At 48.7% G+C, this 19,933-nt stretch overlaps 1 protein-coding gene across 1 annotated transcript in view; it reads right to left on the reverse strand.

Annotated features, from left to right (window-relative positions):
- MAN1C1 (mannosidase alpha class 1C member 1) overlaps positions 1 to 19,933 on the reverse strand; it is a 168,575-nt gene that overhangs the window by 34,825 nt on the left and 113,817 nt on the right. Inside the window, exons 3-4 of the mRNA XM_004377098.2 lie at positions 12,624 to 12,739; positions 9,354 to 9,434 (exon numbers count right to left, since the gene is read on the reverse strand). Coding sequence (XP_004377155.1) covers positions 9,354 to 9,434; positions 12,624 to 12,739 — 197 coding nt within the window. The remainder of the gene's footprint in view (positions 1 to 9,353; positions 9,435 to 12,623; positions 12,740 to 19,933) is intronic.

Here is a 19,933-nt window from a genome sequence, read left to right on the forward strand (position 1 = left end):
TGTTATGTGACCCTAATTGCTCTCCCTTTACTGTTACAGCACATTCCTCCTTTCCACTCCTGATTTCCCGTGTCCATTCAACCAGCTCCTAACACTCTCTGCCTTCTCATCCCACCTCTGGACAGGAGCTGCCCGTTTAGACTCATGTATCTACTTCAGCTAAGAGGCACACTCTTCACAAGTTTTCATTTTATGTCCCACAGTCCAGACTAATCTTTGAAGAGTTGGCCTCGGGAATGGTTTTAGTACTGGGTTTACAGAGAGTCCGGGGGCCATGCTTTCTGGGGCTCCTCCAGTCTCAGTGAGACCATTAAGTCTGGTCTTTTTACTAGAATTTGAGTTCTGCACCCTACTTTTCTCCTGCTCCATCAGGGACTCTCTGTTGTATTCCCTGTCAGGGCCGTCACTGGTGGTAGCCAGGCACCATCTAGTTCTTCTGGTCTCAGGCTGATGCAGTCTCTGGTTTATGTGGCCCTTTCTGTCTCTTGGGCTAATACTTCCTTGTGACTTTTGGTGTTCTTCATTCTCCTTTACTTCAGATGGGTTGGGACCAACTGATGCATCTTAGATGGCTGCTTGCAAGCTTTTAAGACCCCAGATGCCACTCACCAAACTAGGATGCAGAACATTTTAATAAACTTCGTTATGCCAGTTGACCTAGATGTCCCCTGAAAGCATGGTCCCCAGACCTCTGCCCCTGCTACTCTGTCCCCAAAGGAACATTCTGGCTGTACTTTTTCCAAGACAGATCTGTTCATTCTTCTGGCAGTCCACAGTATATTCAGTATTCTTCATCAACGCCATAATTCAAAGGCATCAATTCTTCTTCAGTCTTCATTATTTACTGTCCAGCTTTTGCATGCATGTGAGGCAAATTAAAAATATGGCTTGGGTCAGGCACACCTTAGTCCTCCAAGCGACATCTTTGCTTTTTTTTTTTTTTTTAAACACTTTAAAGAGATCTTTTGCAACAGATTTGCCCAGTGCGATATGTTGTGTGATTTCTTCATGGCTGCTTCCATGTGCATTAATTGTAGACCCAAGTAAAATGAAATCCTTGACTTCAATATTTTCTCTGTTTATCATGACGTTGCTTATTGGTCCAGTTGTGAGGATTTTTGTTTTCTTTATATTGAGGTGCAATCCATACTGAAAGTTATAATCTCTGATCTTCATCACTAAGTGCTTCAAGTCCTCTTCACTTTCAGCAAGCAAGGTTGTGTCATCTGCATATCACAGGTTGTTAATGAGTCTTCCTCCAATCCTTATGCTGCATTCTTCTTCATATAGTCCAGCTTCTTGGATTATTTGCTTGGCATACAGATTGAGTAAGTACGGTGAAAGCATATACAACCCTGACACACACCTTTTCTGATTTTAAACAGTATCTCCTTGTCCTATTCAAAATGATTGCTTCTTGGTCTATGTACAGGTTCCACATGAGCACAATTAAGTGTTCTGGAATCCCAATTCTTCGCAATGTTATCCATAATTTGTTATGATCCACATAGTTGAATGTCGTTTCATAGTCAGTAAAACCCAGGTAAACATATTTCTGGTAGTCTCTGCTTTCAGCCAAGATTCATCTGACATCAGCAATGACATCCCTTGTTCCACATCCTCTTCTGAATCTGGCTTGAATTTCTGGCAGTTCCCTGTTGACGTACTGCTGCAACTGCTTTTGAATTATCTCCAGCAAAATTTTATTTTCATGTGATATTAATGATAGAAAAACCCCAAACCCAATCCATTGAGTTGATTCTGAGTCATGGCAACCCTATAGGGTGGAGCAGAACTACTCCACAGGGTTTCCAAGGAGCGGGTGATGGATTTGATCTGCTGACCTTTTGGTTAGCAGCCGAATGCTTAACCACTGCACTGCCAGGGCTCCTGATAATAATGATATTGTTCGATAATGTCCCCATTCTCTTGGAGTATCTTTCTTTGGAATGGGCACAAATATGGATCTCTTGCAGTCGGTTAGCCAGGTAGCTTGTCTTCTAAATTCTTGGCATAGACGAGTGAGCACCTCCAGTGGGGCATCCTTTGTTGAAACATCTCAGTTGGTATTCTGCCAATTCCTGAAGCTTTGTTTTTTGCCAATGCCTTCAGTGAAGCTTGGACTTCCTCCTTCAGTACCATCAGTTCTTAATCATATGCTACCTCCTGAAATGGCTGAACGTTGACCGATTCTTTTTGGTACAGTGACTCTGTGTATTCCTTCCATCTTCTTTTGATGTTTCCTGTCATTCAGTATTTTACCCATAGCACCCTTCAATACTGCAACTCAAGGCTTAAATTTTTTCTTCAGTTCATTCAGCTTGAGAAATGCTGAGTATATTCTTCCCTTTTGGTTTTCTAACTCCAGGTCTTTGCACACTTCATTATAATAATACTTTACTCTGTCTACTCAAGCCACCCTTGAAATCTTCTGTTTAGCTCTTTCACTTCATCATTTCTTCTATTGGCTTTAGCTGTTCTACACTCAAGAGCAGGTTTCAGAATCCCTTCTGATATCCATTTTGGTCTTTTCTTTCTTTCCTGTCTTTTTAATAACCTTTTGCTTTCATCATGTATGATGTTCTTGATGTCATTCCACAACCTGTCTGGTCTTCCATCATTAGTGTTCAATGCATCAAATCTATTCTTGAGATGGTCTCTAAATTTAGGTGGGATATACTCAAGGTTGTATTTGGCTCTTGTGGAATTGTTTTAATTTTCTTCAGCTTCCACTTGAACTTGCTTATGAGCAACTGATGCTCTGTTCCGCAGTTGGCCCCTGGCCATGTTCTGACCGATGACATTGAGCTTCTCTATCGTCTCTTTCCACAAATGTAGTCAATTTGATTGCTGTGTATTCTACCCAGCGAGGTCCACGTGTACAGTTGCCATTTATGTTGGTGAAAAAAGGTATTTGCAATGAAGAAGTCGTTGGCCTTGCAAAATTCTATCATGCGATCTCTGGTGTCATTTCTATCACCAAGGCCATATTTTCCAACTACTGATCCTTCTTGTTTCCAACTTTCACATTCCTGTCACCAGTAATTATCAATACATTTGATTGCATGCTTGATCAATTTCAGCATGCAGAAGTTAGTAAAAACTTCAATTTCTTCATCTTTGGCCTTAGTGGTTGGTACATAAATTTGAATAATAGTCATGTTAACTGGTTTTCCTTGTAGGCATGTGGATATTATCCTATCACTGACAGTGTTGTACTTCAGGATAGATCTTGAAAAGTTCTTTTTGACAATGAATGCGAGGCAATTCCTCTTCAGTTTGTCATATGATTGTCCGATTCCAAATGGCCAATACCGCTCACTCCATTTCTGCTCACTAATGCCTAGGATATTGATCTTTATGCGTTCCATTTCATTTTTGACCACTTCCAATTTTCCTAGATTCATATTTCGTACATTTCACATTCCAATTAATAAATGTTTGCAGCTGTTTCTTCTAAGTCATGCTACATCAGCAAATGAAGGTCCTGAAAGCTTTACTCCATCCATGTCATTAAGGTTGACTCTACTTTGAGGAGACAGCTCTTCCCCAGTTGTATCTTGAGTGCCTTCCAACCTGAGGGGCTCCTTTTCTGGCACTATATCAGACAATGTTCTGTTGCTATTTATAAAGTTTTCACTGGCCAATTTTTTCAAAAGTAGACCACCAGGTCCTTCTTCCTAGTCAGAAGATTTCAAATGGCAGCTTGAGAAGACAAGTTAAAGTATTATAATGAAATGTGCAAAGACCTGGAGTTAGAAAACCAAACATATTATCAGGAAGGATTGGTCCCTGGAGAAGGACATTATGCTTGGTAAAGTAGAGGGTCAGCATGAGATGGACTGACATAGTGGCTTCAACAATGGGCTCAAGCATAACAATGATTGTGAGGATGGTGCTGGACTGGGAAGAGTTTCGTTCTGTTGTACACAGGGTTGTTAAGAGTCGGAACCAACTCGATGGCACCTAACAACAACAAGGTATATATGTGTGTGTGTGTATATATATATACATATATATATATATATATATATATATATGCATGCATGAGGAAAGGATGGGAAGGAAACACATCATGGGCTCATGGATGACTTTTTTTTTTTCTTTTGGCTTATTTCTATTTTCTGTTTTATTTTTATAATAGAAACAAGGCCACAGTAAACGTTATTTATTTTTCAGAAGATGAGAGCCAGCCCTAAGCAACCACTTCAGGTGGGAGACATGTTATCACTTCTGGAGCACGACGGTGGTCTGGTTTGCGGATCTCCCGAGTGTCGATGAAAAATAAAGTCTTTTTGAGCCCTCCGAGTAGCAAGTGCAAAGGAAACATGCTGAGGCAGCTGTGTAGGGAATCAGGTGGGTGGGAGTGAGGGTGTCAGAGTACTATAAATTGGGTTGTAGCTTTGAGAACTCTGGTGGGCGTGGCTCTCTTAGGCAGCTGTCTGGTCACCCTCCTGCCCTGAGGACTCTGAGCTAACTCCACTTAATTGCTCCTTTCTGCCAGCCAACAAGTTCCCATCCGGAAAGCCCTAGAGAAGGCAGTGCTCCAGGCTGGCACTGCAGGGTCTCAGCCACCTCAGGGAGGATGCTGGGCGAGTGTGCATGGACAGGACTTGTGCCCTGGGAACAGAGGCACATGGTTCATCTTGGTCATATCTAGGTGCACTGGGTGCCTTATCTGCATCATCTTCCATCCTTGCAATAGCCTTGTGGGGAAGGTGTGGACCCATTTTGTGGATGAGAAAATTGAGTCTTAGAGAAGTGGCTTGTCCAAGGTTGTGGAGCTCATAAGTGGTTCTTGTTCAGGATACCAAGCTGCCTCTCCAACATGGAGAGAGATGGCATTAGATAGCCATCAGCAAGGCAGCGAGCAGTGGCTGTGGTTCCAGAACAACGTGAGAGAAACAAGCAAGAATTCTATTCTGTAGAGTGGAAATGGCACTGTGCTGAGAGTCAAAGCTGAGGCTCAGGTCCTCCCACCTATCAGCTGCATGACCTTGGATACACCATGTGCTGCTTCCGAGCCTCGGTTTCCTCCTCTGCCCTGGCTGCTTCACAGGGTTTTTGGGGAAATCAAATGAGAGGATGGATATAAGTGAGTGTGCTTTATAAACTGTGAAGTGCTGCACAACGCCGTGTGATGTGGCTGTGGTTATGCTTGTTACTCTCATGGGAGTCGAGTCTCAGTAGGGCTGGTCTAGCCAGGGTGACTCTCCTCCTGCAGGCTCCTTCTGAAGCAAAGAAGGGCCTCAGCCCAGGAAGGGACATGGGGCCCTGTTATGGATTGAATTGTGTCCCCCCAAAATATCTGTTAACTTGGCTAGGTCATGATTCCCAGTATTGTATGATTGTCTACCATTTTGTCATCTGATGTGATTTCCCTATGTGTTGTAAATCCTATCACTATGATGTAATGAGACGGATTAGCAGCAGTTATACTGATGAGATCTACAAGATTAGATAGTGTCTTAAGCGAATTTCTTTTGAGATATAAAAGACAGAAGTGAGCAGAGAGACATGGGGACCTCATACCACCAAGAAAGCAGCACCGGGAGCAGAGCGTTTCCTTTGGACCCGGGGTCCCTGTGCCTGAGAAGCTCCTCGACCAGGGGAAGATTGATGACAAGGACCTTCCTCCAGAGCCAACAGACAGAGAAAGCCTTCCCTGGAGCTGATGTCTTGAATTTGGACTTGTAGCCTACTAGACTGTGAGAGAATAAATTCCTCCTTGTTAAAAGCCATCCACCTGTGGTATTTCTGTTATAGCAGCATGAGATGACCAAGATAGGCCCCCTTCAAAGTTCACTCCACAAATATTTGTGGGAAATTTTAAGAATGGAAAGACCTACTCAACAGGCACCTACTGTGAGAGACGAGTGAGGCGTCAAGCCAGTGTGGCCAAGCCCTGGTAACAAACAGTTGACAACAGGCCAGGCTGAAGCAGGGCAACAACCAGGCATGAGGTGGATAGGCCATAGGGTCTGGAGTCACAACCCCTCAATGCAAATCCCACTGCAGCCCACAGAGACTGTGTGACCCTGAGCAAGTTACTTCTCTCCAAGTCTCGGTTTCCTCATCTGCAAAATGGTAATAAGACTCACCTCATGGGGCTGTTGTGAGAATCAAACATGACATGCACATACAGCACATAGCACAGAATCTGGCAGGTGGAGGTATTCAGTGGATAGAATGGTGTCAGGATGGGTGGCTGCAAGACAGGGCCTGCTCTGATGACCTCATGAGTCTCCAGGACTTGGAGCCACCACTTTGGTGTCTCCTTGAGCTTTCTGAACTTCTTCTCAAGCCACAACGGCACTTGTCCCCATCCCACTATCTTGGCCTCATCCTGAGAAGTCAGGTGGATGGTCTCTTCTAGGGAACTGAGACCTCAAAGCAAGTTCTCAGAATCACGGACACCCTCAGAGACAAGACAGAAGGAAGGGATGAGCAACAGGTCTGAGGAACCACCTGAATTGCTGGTCCTCAAACCAACCCCTGTGAGCTCGGAGCTGCATCCCTCCCTCCCCCGCCCTTGCATCCCACCTACATCCATCTACAACCACCAGCTGGAGGCTGGGCAAACGCCACGGAAGAACATGGATGACTTTTTTTTTTTTTTCTTCATCTGTCATTTTCCTGTCCTGAGGTTTTCAAATGAAATTCAGGCTCTGGGTGGCTCAAAGCCGAGGGCTCCCATCTACAATTATTTGGGGACAAATTGGTACAAGCAGTAATCTCTGCTGAGGAGATTATGCTTGATGGAAAGAAGCCCGAAACGACTGGAGAGATAAAGCACACGCCTGTTGCCTCTAAACCCTCAACTTCAGCCTGCGCCGTCGTAACAGCTGAAGGGAAGTAGAAATGGCTTTCTCAAAGAGCAGTGGCGGAGGTGAGGAGGGATTTTCCTGTGACTTGCCTTCCTCACCTCCCCGGCTCCTCCATTGGGGGCAGGTATAATGATTGGCTCTGTGTGCACAGGGCTAGGAGGGAAGTGCAGGGAAAGGAAAGGAAGAGCCTCGCTGAGCGGGGCAGAACCTTGGAGTAATAGGGAGTAGAAATGACAATGACCAGGTCCTGGGGACTCGGCCAACCTCACCACCATGCACTCAACTATGCTTTCATGGACTTATGAGGAAGAGATGAAGATGCTCTGTGACTTTCAAAATTCTCTTGCTATGATGAGAATATGGGTTCTGGAGTATTCAGACTGGATCAAACCCTTTCCCTCCTATCCTATTCCACAGCAGTTCTTTGACTTATTAGGACCAGCATCATATTGGGGACCAACACTCGTCTCTCAGTTTGTCATACAGTGGTGGCCTGCATGTTGCTATGATGCTGGAAGCTATGCCACCAGTATTTCAAATACCAACGGGTCACCCATGGTGGACAGTGTTCAGCAGAGCTTCCAGACTAAGACTAGGAAGAAAGGCCTGGCCACCTACTTCTAAAAATTAGCCAGTGAAAACCCTATGGATCACAATAGAATGTTTTCTGATATAGTGTTGAAAGATGAGCCCCCTACATTGGAAGGCACTCAAAATGCACAATGGCCACAATACTGGATTTGAGCATAACAATGATCATGAAGATGGTGCAGGACCAGCAACATTTCTTTCTGCTGCACATGGGGACGTCATGAGTTGGAGCCAACTCAATGACAACTAACAACAACATGTTGGGGAAGAAGTAAAGCCCAGTGATGGGTGAAGGGACTTGACCAAGGCTGCAAGGCAGGTTGAGTGCGGCCTGAGGAATGAAATCCAGGTTTTCTGACTCCAGGACCAGGGCTCTGCCTTCTCATCACACTCCATGGTCCTCCTTGTGGAAGCCAACGCAGCTTACCTGGGGCTAAGGCTTCACACTTACAGCCTATGTGCAGAAGTGGGGTGGCTTTGGGCTGCCCCATCTCCCCCTTAGGTTTTTTGCCCCTCGAGACCTGGAGCTGGGGTCTGGCTGGCAGAGGCGCAGGAGGGAAGATTAAGGGATGGCTGTGACATCTGGGGTCTTAAAAGCTAGTGAGCGGCCATCTAAGGTACATCAATTCGTCCCAACCCACCTGGAGCAAAGGAGAATGAAGAACACCAAAGACACAAGGAAAGTATTAGCCCAAGAGTCAGAAAGGTCCATAGAAAACCAGAGACTCCATTAGCCTGAGACCAGAAGAATTAGATGGTGCCTGGCTACCACCAATGACTGCCCTGATAGGGAACACAACAGAGAGTCCCTGATGGAACAGGGGAAAAGTGGGGTGCAGAACTCAAATTCTAGTAAAAAGACCAGACTTAATGGTTTGATTGGGACTCGAGGAACTCTGGAGGACATGGCCCCCAGACTCTCTGTTAGTCCAAAACTAAAACCATTCCCGAGGCCAACTCATCAGACAAAGATTAGACTGGACTATGAGACATAAAATGATACTGGTGAAGAGTGTGCTTCTTAGCTCAAGTAGATACATGAGACTAAATGGGCAGCTCCTGTACAAAGGCGAGATGAGAAGGCAGAGAGGGTCAGGAGCTGGCTGAATGGACACAGGAAATCCGAGGTGGAAAGGAGTGTGCTGTCACAGTATAGGGAAAGCTACTAGGGTCACATAATAATGTATAAATTTTTGTATAAGAGACTAACTTGAATTGTAAACTTTCACTTAAAGCACAACAATTAAAAAAAAAAAAAAAAAAGGGATGGCTGTGGTACTACAAAGCTGAGGGGCCTAGGGGATGGAAACGGTGAAATAATGATCTTGGCGTCATCAGTCCCAGAGTCAACACTTGCGAAAACCAGCCCAGTTGCTCCACAGGCACTACTGAGCCCAGAGGTCAGCTGGGTGCTGTGTGAGGAGCTAAGTGGATGGTGAGTGGACACAGTGCTGTCCTCAGAGGATTTACTACCTACTGTGGGAGACAGAGGAGCCCTGGTGGCGCTCAGCTACTAACTGAAAGGTTGGCAGTTCGAATGCAGCAGCCACTTCGCGGGAGAAAGATGTGGCCATCTGCTTCCATAAAGATTACAGCCTTGGAGACCCTATGGGGCAGTTCTACTCTGTCCTATAGGGTTGCTGTGAGTTGGAATCGACTCGACGGCAGCGGGTTTGGTTTGGTTTTGGTGGGAGACAGTCGGCTCACTGGTAAGCAGAACTGAGGCATCAGAGAGAAAAGTCGGAAGCGTCTTCAGGTGGAGAACAGGTCCTTGAGAAGTCTGGGTAGGACGTGGTAGCTGGGTAAATCTCCTGCCTCTTGAACTGCTATTTTCTCAGCGGTGAAATGAGGGGCTGGGACTGGATGACCTCCAAAGCCCTCTTCAGCCTGGACGGTCCAGGAGCTGTAACCCTGTGGTCGTGAGGGTCCACTCACCTCTTCTCCTGTCAGGTAGAAGGCTGAGAGGAGTCCTCCGATGTAGCGGATGTTCACCTCAAACAAGGATGCCTCTCCACTCTGCAGGACAGAAGGAAGGAGGGGGAAGGACAGTGGGGACACTCGTGAGATGCCTGTAGGGCTCCCAGAGGCAGCCAGGCCCCTGGAACCAGATCACCTCATCCCACACCCTGTCGATCTGGCCACACCTGCGCCCAGTTCTGGAGCATCCCTCGGTGGCCAGGTGGTTTTCACAGCAAAAGGTGAGAGGGATCAGAACCTGCCTGGCAGGCTGTGACTGTAAGTTTACAGCGTTCCAAATAAACACTTGGCTTGGCTTCCTTCCTCAGCCCTTGCTGGAGGCCATCGGAGCAAACATATGCTGGCTTTGCTCCGAGGAGCTCAGGAACCTGCGTGGGAGTTGCAGGCGGAAGCTTAGCCTGAGGGGAGGCAAATCCTCCTCTAGTTGGGCCACATCCCCATCCCAGGATGCCCCAGCTTCACAGGAGGACAGGGCATCCCTTCCTGGGGGTCAGAGGGCACGGGGCGGGTTCTCAGTGGTGGCTCTGGGGCAGGCAGGGCAGGGCCCAGGCTAAGAGGGGAGCAGTGCCAGGCAGGTACTTGTACCATAACCCGCAATTTCTCAGGCCCTCAGCGCTGTAGCTCTCGGGGCACACCCACGCTTGCCTTAATCATTGTTATTTTCTTTCTTAAGTCTGGACTGCAAATCAGGGGTGTTAGGGCATCTCCCTGAGGCCCAGATCTGGGTTAAAATCCCCACCTGAGCCACTCACTCAGCTTTGGGATGTCGGGCAGGATGTTTAGCCTTTTCCTGTCTGAGTTTCTTCATCTGTAGATGTGAATGACAAGACTTCCCACCGGGCGGACGTGAGAGGGAGAAGGTGCATGTAAAATGCGGCACAGTGCCTGGCACGGTCTTAACAAATCGGGCCTGCCATTACCTCCCTTCTCCAGGGGCTCCCCGTGGACGCCTCGTACATCATGGTCTTTTATTATTGGTAACAGCAATATCAATCCCTTTATCTGGGAGAACTTTTCCACTGATGAAGTACTTTTTTTCTCATTGTGGTAAACATGTATGTAACAAAACATTTGCCAATTCAACAATCTTCACGTGTACCATTTAGTGACATTAATTACGTTCATCATGTTGTTTAACCATCACCATTACCCGTTTCCAAATTTTTCCATCACCCTTAACAGAAACTCAGTGTCCTCTAAGCAATGAGTTCCCCTTTTCCTCTCCCTCCTGCCAACTCCTGGTAACCGCTAGTAAACTTGATCTCTGTGTTGTTGTTGTGTGCCATTGAGTCAATGTCAACTCACAGCAACCCTATAGGACAGGTTAGAACTGCCCCATAGGGTTTCCAAGGCTATAATCTTTATGGAAGCAGACTGCCACATCCTTCTTCCATGGATCGGCTAGTGGGTTCGAACCGCCAACCTTTCAGTTAGCCGTAAAGTGCTTTAACCACTGTGCCACCAGGGCTCCTTTTGGTCTCTTTACACCTGCCTATTCTAGATATTTCATATATGTGGGTCACTGACAAAGCCCTTTTGAAGCCACTCTCTCTTAACCTCACTGTGCTCAGGGTGGTCAGTGAGGCAGGTGCACCCTCTCTTGCCCATTTTTCTGCTGAGGAAGCCAAGGTTCAGAGAGGTGGGGTGGCCCCCATGTTGCCTTCTTCCAAGGATGCTCCCTAGCTGGCCCCAGTCTGCCTGAATGTCCCCAGGCTCCCATGGCCCTGCCACGGCCTCACCCCTTCTCCACCCAGAGAAGCCAGGGGACAGGGTGGCCTATGCAGACAGCCCCCTTCCTTCTCCTTCCTCTGACTTCTCCAAGTTGACTGAGTAGGTAATGGGCGGATTCTGAACTTCCTTACCTCACACAGACTACCAGAAGTCATACCAAGCATGGGAATAACCATAACAATCAGGATGACTAGGATGATAGCATCTTACATATGTATTAGATTTTATAGTGTTATGAAATGCTTTTTACAACCCCCATTCTGTTTAACTCTCACAATGAGCCTGTGAATTAGGCATTATTATTGTTGTTGTGAGGAGCCCTGGCGGCACAAAGTTAAGCGTTCAGCTGCTAACCAAAAGGTCATTGGTTCAAACCCACACAGCAGCTCCATGGGAGAAAAGACCTGGCAATCTGCTCCCATAAAGATTACAGCCTAGAAAACCCTATGGGGCAGTTCTACTCTGTCCTATAGGGTCGGAATCGACTTGATGGCACCTAACAACATTGTTGTTGTCATCTTATAGCTGAGGAAACTAAAGCTCAGGAATTTAAAATGACTTTTCCAAAGGGTGCAGAACAGCCAGGACTCAGGGTCTTCTGCCTTCCAGGGAAATGCTCCTGTACTGTTGCTCTTCCAGACTGCTCCCTGTGTGTATCTATCCAGCTCTGTGCTGGCAACACTGGCCTCTCCAAGAGGTAGAGGCCTCACTTCTGCACAAGCCGCAGGAGCCAAGCCCAGACTTGTTCCATCAGGGCCTGTCACTGGTGGAGCCTGGACAGAGCCCTGTGGTGTGTTTAACCTGACCTCCTGCCCCCTCCCATCTGTCTCCACTTCTCACTCCCCAAAACTTTCTAAACAGCCTCTCTCTCTGGTGAGTTGAGACCTCTAGGATTGAAAAGTGAGGGTGAGGTCTGGTTTTCAGGGCTTTTGTGACATCAAAATGCATTACTGTCTCCTCTGCAAGGCCACTATCCCTGACTGGGGATGCCCACAAGGTTGAAAACCAAGGGGGTACCAGGCCTGATCATGGGCCTTTAAACAGGCGTACCCCTCCCCCCATCTCAAGAGAGCAGTGCGGAGTGCTGGAGCAGCTCCGAGCAGATGAGTTGGCTTTTCCTGTCCACAAAGCCATTTCCCTTGCTGCTGCAGCAGCTGCTGTTCCATGGGATCAATTTGGCCCTAGAAGGAACTTCCTGGGTGTGAGCAACGTGCCTAGGAGGACTGATGCTTGACACCCCAGGAAGGAGAAAGTCGTGGCTACCCTCCCAGGGGAGGCGGCCAGGCTGGTCAGTACTCGGGGACCAGCCGGGGTGGGGTGGGGGTGGGGGGTGATGTCCAAGGCTGGTCTTAGGGGAGGGGATGTGACACTAAGAGCATTGAGGCCCTGGTTCTGGGACTGCTCTGTGGTGTAGCTTTGGGAAGACTCTCCATGTGTCTGGGCCTCAGAGATGACAGGGTGGGGCTGACCCTAATGCCCCGGGGGCCTGCGACTCACCACATTCAGGTGGAAGCTCTCTTCAACCCAGGCCTTGGCCTCTTGGAACTCCTCCTTCAGCTCCATGAGGTAGAGGGTGTCGAGGGAATCAATGATGGTTGCCCCACTGAGCCCTCCTGCAAGACAGAAAACCAGTGGTGTGACCCAGGGTCATTCTTATCCTTTCCATCCCCACTAAACAAGCCACCATCCCTAGGACCCCTTCTAAATGCCTGGGCAGGCTCTAGTGCAAAGGCTGGCCCCAGGCACGAGTCCAGGGAGACCCCATTGCCAATAGGGAAGGCGAGTCCAGGGAGACCCCAGTGCCAATAGGGAAGGCAAGTCCAAGACCCAGCGTGCTGCCCACGTGCTGCTTCCTCCCCAGAGTGGCAAAGGGCAGGCAGAAGAGGCCGTGTTCACAGGCTGAACCATTTCCCAGACCTTGGTCCACTCTTGTACTGGTCAGCTAGTCAACCACCAAGGCTAGTCAGGTGCCCGCCACCCTCCCGTGATGCTGGGGTGGGGAGTGACCTGGCATTTGACCTACAAAAATCTATGAAAAAGTGTAAGTCCTCTGACTCTTCAATTTCACTCTCTATTTTATTCTAAGAAAAAAGTGTTCATAAATAGTTAGCTAGGAAGATAGTTATTTCAGTACTGTAATGGCAAAAAACCCCACCTGTCGCTGTTGAGTCAATTCCAACTCATAGCAACCCTATAGGACAGAGTACAACTGCCCCATAGGGTTTCCAGGGTTGTAATCTTTATGGAAGCAGGCAGCCACATCTTTCTCCTGCAGAGCAGCTGGTGGGTTCACACAGCTGACCTTTCAGTTAGCAGCCAGAGCGTTTAACCATTGCATCACTAGGGCTCCTACTGCACCACCAAGGCTCCTTAATAGGGGATTAGTTATATAAATTATGGCTCAAATATAAAATGGGATGCTATGTAGTCATCCATGTGGGGGATGCAGGCCTGTGTTTATTTACTTGGAGGGCTATCTATGGGATCTGTTAAATGAAAAAAAAAAAGTAGATCCCAAAAAAAGCACAGTATAATCTCTTCGTTATAAAACAAACATTATGTGTGTATGGAACTAAGTCTGGGAGAATGTGACCCAGTGGTTATCTCTAAATGCTGACATTACAGGTGCTTTTTGATTTCTTCAACTTGTGGATTATGCTTATAATAAGAAATGCATTTCTTTTGTGGGGGGGGGTGGGCAGGAGGGGGAAGGAAGAAAAAGAAAGTTTGGGAAAAGAAGCCACACAAATGCACAAACCAAAGACTTCCTGGCCAGGCTTGCTCCAGGACGGTGAGTACACAGAGGAGCTGTGAGGCCTGGCTCCCGCTGCTGGGTCTCAGAATCTAGCTGGGGGAGTGAAGGCTGAGGTAACTGTGCAAAACAACCGTCATCCACACCACACATTGGTCACGTGGCACAATCAGAGCCTGGAGTGTAGGGGACCGGAAAGGAGGAGGGGAGGGAGAAAGAGATGTGCCTGGTACCATCTGGAGGGCTTTCTGGAAGAGGTGGCTGCCTCCCAACAATTCCTTACAACTACAGTTATTGACAGGAGCAACAATTTCCTTTAGGGACCAGAGTGGAGGCCCCAAGAGGGGTCATTGTGTCTTCAGTGTTCTTTTTGCAGAGGGCTGAAAGCAATGAGAATCATCAGCCTATCTTCTCCCAGAGGAAACTCTTCTCAAGAACTCTGACAGGCGCTGAGCCCCACTTGAGCATAAAGCACTGGCTTTGCGAGCACCTTCAACATTCAGAGTTAGCATCTTACCTCCTTAATTAGTGCTTCCTTAACTGCTCACTTGTGTTGACTTTGCAGGCAGCGAATTCTTCTGAAACTCAAACACTTAACTACCTCTCTAGGCCAGGAAAGGTCTGACAAAGGCAGGGCTTCGAACTGGTTCAGTCATGGCTGACAAAGCAAAACTGGAAGAGATCTGAATTTTTAAAATTTGGGTGAACCAGATAGATGACTGGAATGGGAAAAATTACAGGTCACAGCCCTGAAATGGGAGACTTGGAAGAGGCATAGTGAACCCTTTCAGGAGCCTGTGTGGGAGACTGGATTATTGACAGGAGTGTGGAGAGCAAAACACCCTCAAAGTGGTGCAGTTGGCGGCCATCTTTGAGTGGGGCACCACTGTTTCCACTCCGCTCAAAATCAAACGGGCAAGAGATTTCTTTGCTACGTAACGTGCATGCCGTCTTTGCCTGCTAAGAGGGAAATTAAATTTCTAGCAGGGCTTCGACCCGTAATTATTCTGGTTATCGTTCTGGTTCCCCCATATTTTGAAAATTCATGTTTGTTCCGCTTTCACATCCTTGGCCATGACTAAACTGGGCAGAACCAGTTTGAAGCCCTGGATAAAGGGCCTGGCCAGGATAGAATGGGAGGGTGAGGGAAGTACCAGGAGGGAGAAAGATTTAAAGAATCCATCTCCAGAGGGAGGGTTTGCAATGGAAAGTGGAGGAAGCGGAGGGCTGAGGGAAATTAGTGGCTTCCCAGTTCTGAGTCACAGATCCTGGGATGGCTTTGGTATTTGGGCTGAAGTGAATTTCCAGAGTATCAATCCCTCCCATACTCAAGGATTGGTACAAAAACACACCCCAAAGCCAAACAGAGTTGATCCTTTTCGGGTTTAGTCAGGGCTGCTTCCCCTGTAGGTGTCCAGGGCTGAGTGTGGTTCATGGGCACTTTTTCACCCTGTTGAGGTGCTTGGGCCACAGAGCACGGGGCCTGGTGTCCACACTTCTGATTCTGAAGCTAGGGTCACTCCTGTTCCATTACAGGGCCTCAGTCCTGATTCTTTACTGGGCTGGAGGGATTTTTGAGATTCCTCTGCCCAAGCCCTTCATTTCATAGATGAGGACCGCAGAGAGGGGCTGGGGTGAGTCCAAGATTAGACAGAGGAGGAAGGAACCCGGGCTCCAGCTGCATGCAACGTGTTTCCATCTCCTAGCATGGCCTCTCAGTTCTTGGTGCAAACAGTTTCAGTTTTGGATCTAATTGCTATCCCCACCTCATCCCACACTTTGCAGTGGGCAGGAGGCCACTATGATCAGTTACAGCTTGAAGAGCCGAGCATTCTTTAAGGCCAGGGGAGAGGTGTTCCAGAATATCTGGTTTCTGCATCCTGTCCTGGGCAGCCTAGTGTTTTCACCCCACGGGCTCTCCTTCCCCTGGGCTGAGCATGAGCCCAGAGGCCCAAGGACCTTGGCTGAGCCAAGTGGGCAGCCAGGGCTCCTCATGACCCACTCCACCCCATGACAACCGTGGGGACATTCTCCTTCCCAAATGCTCCGGAGTGGGCTTGCTGCTGAGAAGGCTTTAAGAGATTTGTTGGCAAGATTCTGTCCCTGTTCTCAGGTTCCTGAATCCTTCTCTTGGTTCATCTCCCACCCTGGCCCCCACCTACCACACAGCTGGGCCAAAGTCCAGCAAGGCACTTATTGGAAAGCCTTTCATTTCAGGCCACAGGTCACACACCTCCTCCGACCCCACCACCACCCCAGCCAGGTTAGGCAGCACCCTAACTGCACCTGCAGCTCCCCAGGGCAGCTCCCCGGGTGGTGGTGGTGGGGGGGGAAGGCACACGCCTTTGCAGTAAACAGGCCCACCATTCATATGCAAAGAGCCAACAGGGCACAAAAAGTCAGGCAGTCAGCTTGGAAGCTCCTTGGGGTTAGGGCTGGGGATGGGTTCCAGGCTGGCCCTCTCCCAGCTCCCACCTGCACCCTCCTTGTTCACAAAAGAGTCCCTTCCTGCCAGGGCAGGCCCAGGAATCAGAGAGCCCCAGGTTCAAATCCCAGCTTGGGTCAGCAACCCATCTGCTTAAGTTTCAAAGTCCTCATCTGTAAAATGAAGTTAAGACCACTGGGCAAGGACCAAGCTATAATAAATCAGTTTCCTGTTCTTATTTGTGGGGTCTCTTAGCTCACCTTGAAACACTGGCCTGGCCAGGGAATGGGGGGAGGGGAGCAAGGTATGGGAGACTCTCTTGCTCCTTCCCTTTGCGGGGTAGTGGTCGCTTCACCTACTGAAGAGAGTCTCTTCAAAGTAACCTCACACAGTGGTTAAGAGGCTGGCTTTGGTGTCAGGGAGATGAGGGTTCAAATCCTAGCTCCTTCACCAGTTGTGTGCGGGGCAAGTCACTTTACCTCTCTAAGCCTCATTTTCCTCATCTGCAAAATGGGGATAACAGTAAGACCTATCTCATAAGGCTGCTGGGAGGATTGAATGGAGCAGTGGATGGAAAGAAGTTGGCACATGTGAACTCAGCTCAATAAAAAGAAGTGGGAATGTGTGGCCCTCATTGCCCCTGACTGATCCCTCTGCAAAGGCCTGTGGGCTGGTGAGGTCTTGTGCTCCTGAAGGTCAGCAAGGTCTGTGATGTTGCTTTCAGGCAGAGTGGGCATGAAGGTCAGCAAGGTCTGTGATGTTGTTTTCAGGCAGAGTGGGCAGGAGACTGCAGCTTATGCAACTCTTGGCCCAACTTAAAATGACACATGGGTCCTATCTGTTGCTAAGGCCATTACTATCCTGACCTGATGTGTAGCTGACTCTAACAGGGTCTTCCTGCTTCCAGGACCCCTTCGCCTCTGATTCACCCTGTACATTTTTGCCTGACCTGTCCTCCTCCAACCAGCTTCAATTCTGTCCCTCCCCAGCTCAGGAACCTACAATGGCTCCCCAGTACCCATGCAATAAGGCTTGTGAAGCCTTTTGGGTCTGTCCCCAAAAGAGATTGCTAATCTCATCTCCTGTCCAGCTCCGCTGCCTCCTGCCTCCATGCTTTGGCACATGTAGTCTCCTCTGCCAAGCATGCCTCTCTGTGCCTCCTGGCATGTTGAAAGTCTACACATTCTTCAAGGTCCACTTCCCACTGGCAGCCTTCCCTGATTCCACCCAGCTGTAAGTAACCTCCCCCAGCCCAGAAGGTACCCAACTGCACTTTCTCAGGCTTCTCGCTCAGGCGCGCACCGTTCCCTCCTGCACTGTGGGGCTTTATCTCACCCTCTCACTAGACTGGGAGCTCCTTGAGGACAAAGGTTTCCCACTGCCCCTCCTGCCCCTACCCCCAACCTTCCCAACCTTGTCTCTGATCAACCCCAAGGGCCAGACTCCCCCAACCCAAACAGGCAACTTGCTATTCCCTGTGGCCTCCTCACACACCCCACTTCTGCGACTTCATCAGACTGTGCTGGAAATTGCCCCCCACCTGATTCTACCTGCGTCACTGGACATCTACAGCCCACCTCACATGCCTCTTCCCCTAGGAAGCCATGTTGATCTCTACCCCAGGGTCTACAAGAAGTCTCACCCTTAGCTGTACAGCCTGATGCCTCCTGCTTGGAGCCCCTGCATGTCTGCACGGTGCGCCCCTACTCTGTGCACCTCCATCTCCAGTGCAAGGCCATTTCCCTTGTTATCACACTATAAGGGAATCATCAATTTACTTGCCCCTGAACCCTCCATAACAGCAGGGGCTACAGCCTGCTCAAAGTTGTCCCCATGTTACAGACACAGCTGCTGCTGAAGGCAGGAGGCCAGGCTGGGCCTTTCCTGACATCATGGTTTGCTCCGTGCTGGATCCTGGTCCGTCCCTGGCATCACGGTTGCTCTGTGCTGGATCCTGGTCTGCCCCTGGCATCACGGCCGCTCTGTGCTGGATCTTGGTCTGTCCCTGGCATCACAGTTGCTCCGTGCTGGATCTTGGTCCGTCTCTGGCATCATGGTTGCTTCGTGCTGGATCTGGACATTCAGGATGCCACTCTCCCTCTTGATCCTCCTTCTAATGCTGTGATTGCTTCTTCCCAGTCTCCTTTGCTGGTTCTGCCTCATCTCTCCAACCTCTAAATACTGGGGTGCCCTAGGGCTCAGTCTCTGGATCTCTTTTCTTCTCTGTCCTCGCTTTTTCCCTTAGTGATTCCATCCAATCTCACAGCTTTAAACCCCATTCACATGCTGATGATTCCCAAATTTAAATTTCCAGCCTGGACCTTGCCCCTGAGCCCCAGACTCACATATCCAACTTCCTCCTCACATTTACACTTGGAATTCCCACAGGCATCTCACGCTTAACTTGCGTGAGTTCGAATAGACTTGACAGCAACTGATAAAATAAAATCCAACTGCTCCCTCCAAACCTGTCTAACAGTCTTCTGCTCTTGATAAATGCTGACTCCTTCCTCCCAATGGCAGTGGCCCCAAGCCCTTGACTCTGCTCTGCTTCCGACCCCCACACCCAGTCCTACAGCAAATCCTACTGACTCCACCTTCACAAGATTCCCAGACTCTGCCCACGTTGCATCGTCTCCTTTGGTCCAGCCATCTTCCTCTGTCTTGGACTATTGCAAGAGCTTCCTAACTGCCCCCTTGGCTTCTTCCCTCATCACCCTCCCCAGTCTGTCCTCAATGCAGCAGCCAGAGGGGTCCTTTAAAAACCCAAGTCAGGTCATACCACTCCTCTGCTCTAAACCCTCCCCTGACTCCCATGTGACTCGCAGTTAAAAGGTGAAGTCCTCACAGTCATCGACAAGGCCCCCTCCCACTTGGTCCCTGGCTTCCTCTCTGCCTCTTCTCCCACTACCCCTACCCTCGCCTCACTCCCTCCACTCCAACCACTCGCTGCTCCTTGAACTCTTCAAGCCTGCTCCCTCCTTAGGCTTTGGCACTTCAGACTGCTCTGCTAAAATCCTGTCTCCCCTGTTATGGATTGAACTGTGTCCCCTAAAAATGTGTATCAACTTGGCTAGGCCATGATTCCCAGTATTGTGTGACTGTCCATCATTTTGTCATCTGATGTGATTTTCCTGTGTGTTGTAAATCCTATCTCTGATGTTAATGAGGCAAGATTAGAGGCAGTTATGTTAATGAGGCAGGATGCAATCCACAAGATTAGGTTTTACCTTAAGTCAATCTCTTTTGAGATATAAAAGAGAGAAGCGAGCAGAGAGACAGGGGGGCCTCATGCCACCAAAAAGTAGCACTAGGAGCAGAACGTGTCCTTCGGACTCAGGGTCCCTGCGCTGAGAAGCTCCTAGACCAAGGGAAGTTTGATGACAGAGTAAGGCTTCCCCTGGAGCCGGTGCCCTGAATTCAGACGTCTACCCTACTAGACTGTGAGAGAATAAACTTCTGTTTCTTAAAACCATCCACTTGTGGTATTTCTGTTACAGTAGCGCTAGATAACTAAGACACCCCCACAGCCACTCTCTTATTCTGTTTTATTTTTTCTTTATCACCAGGGGACATAATACAATGACCTGCTTGCCTGTTTGCTATCTATCTTTCCCAATAGGGTGTAAG

Source organism: Trichechus manatus, unplaced genomic scaffold (genome assembly GCF_000243295.1).
Source record: "Trichechus manatus latirostris isolate Lorelei unplaced genomic scaffold, TriManLat1.0 scaffold00048, whole genome shotgun sequence".
Taxonomy (NCBI): domain Eukaryota; kingdom Metazoa; phylum Chordata; class Mammalia; order Sirenia; family Trichechidae; genus Trichechus; species Trichechus manatus.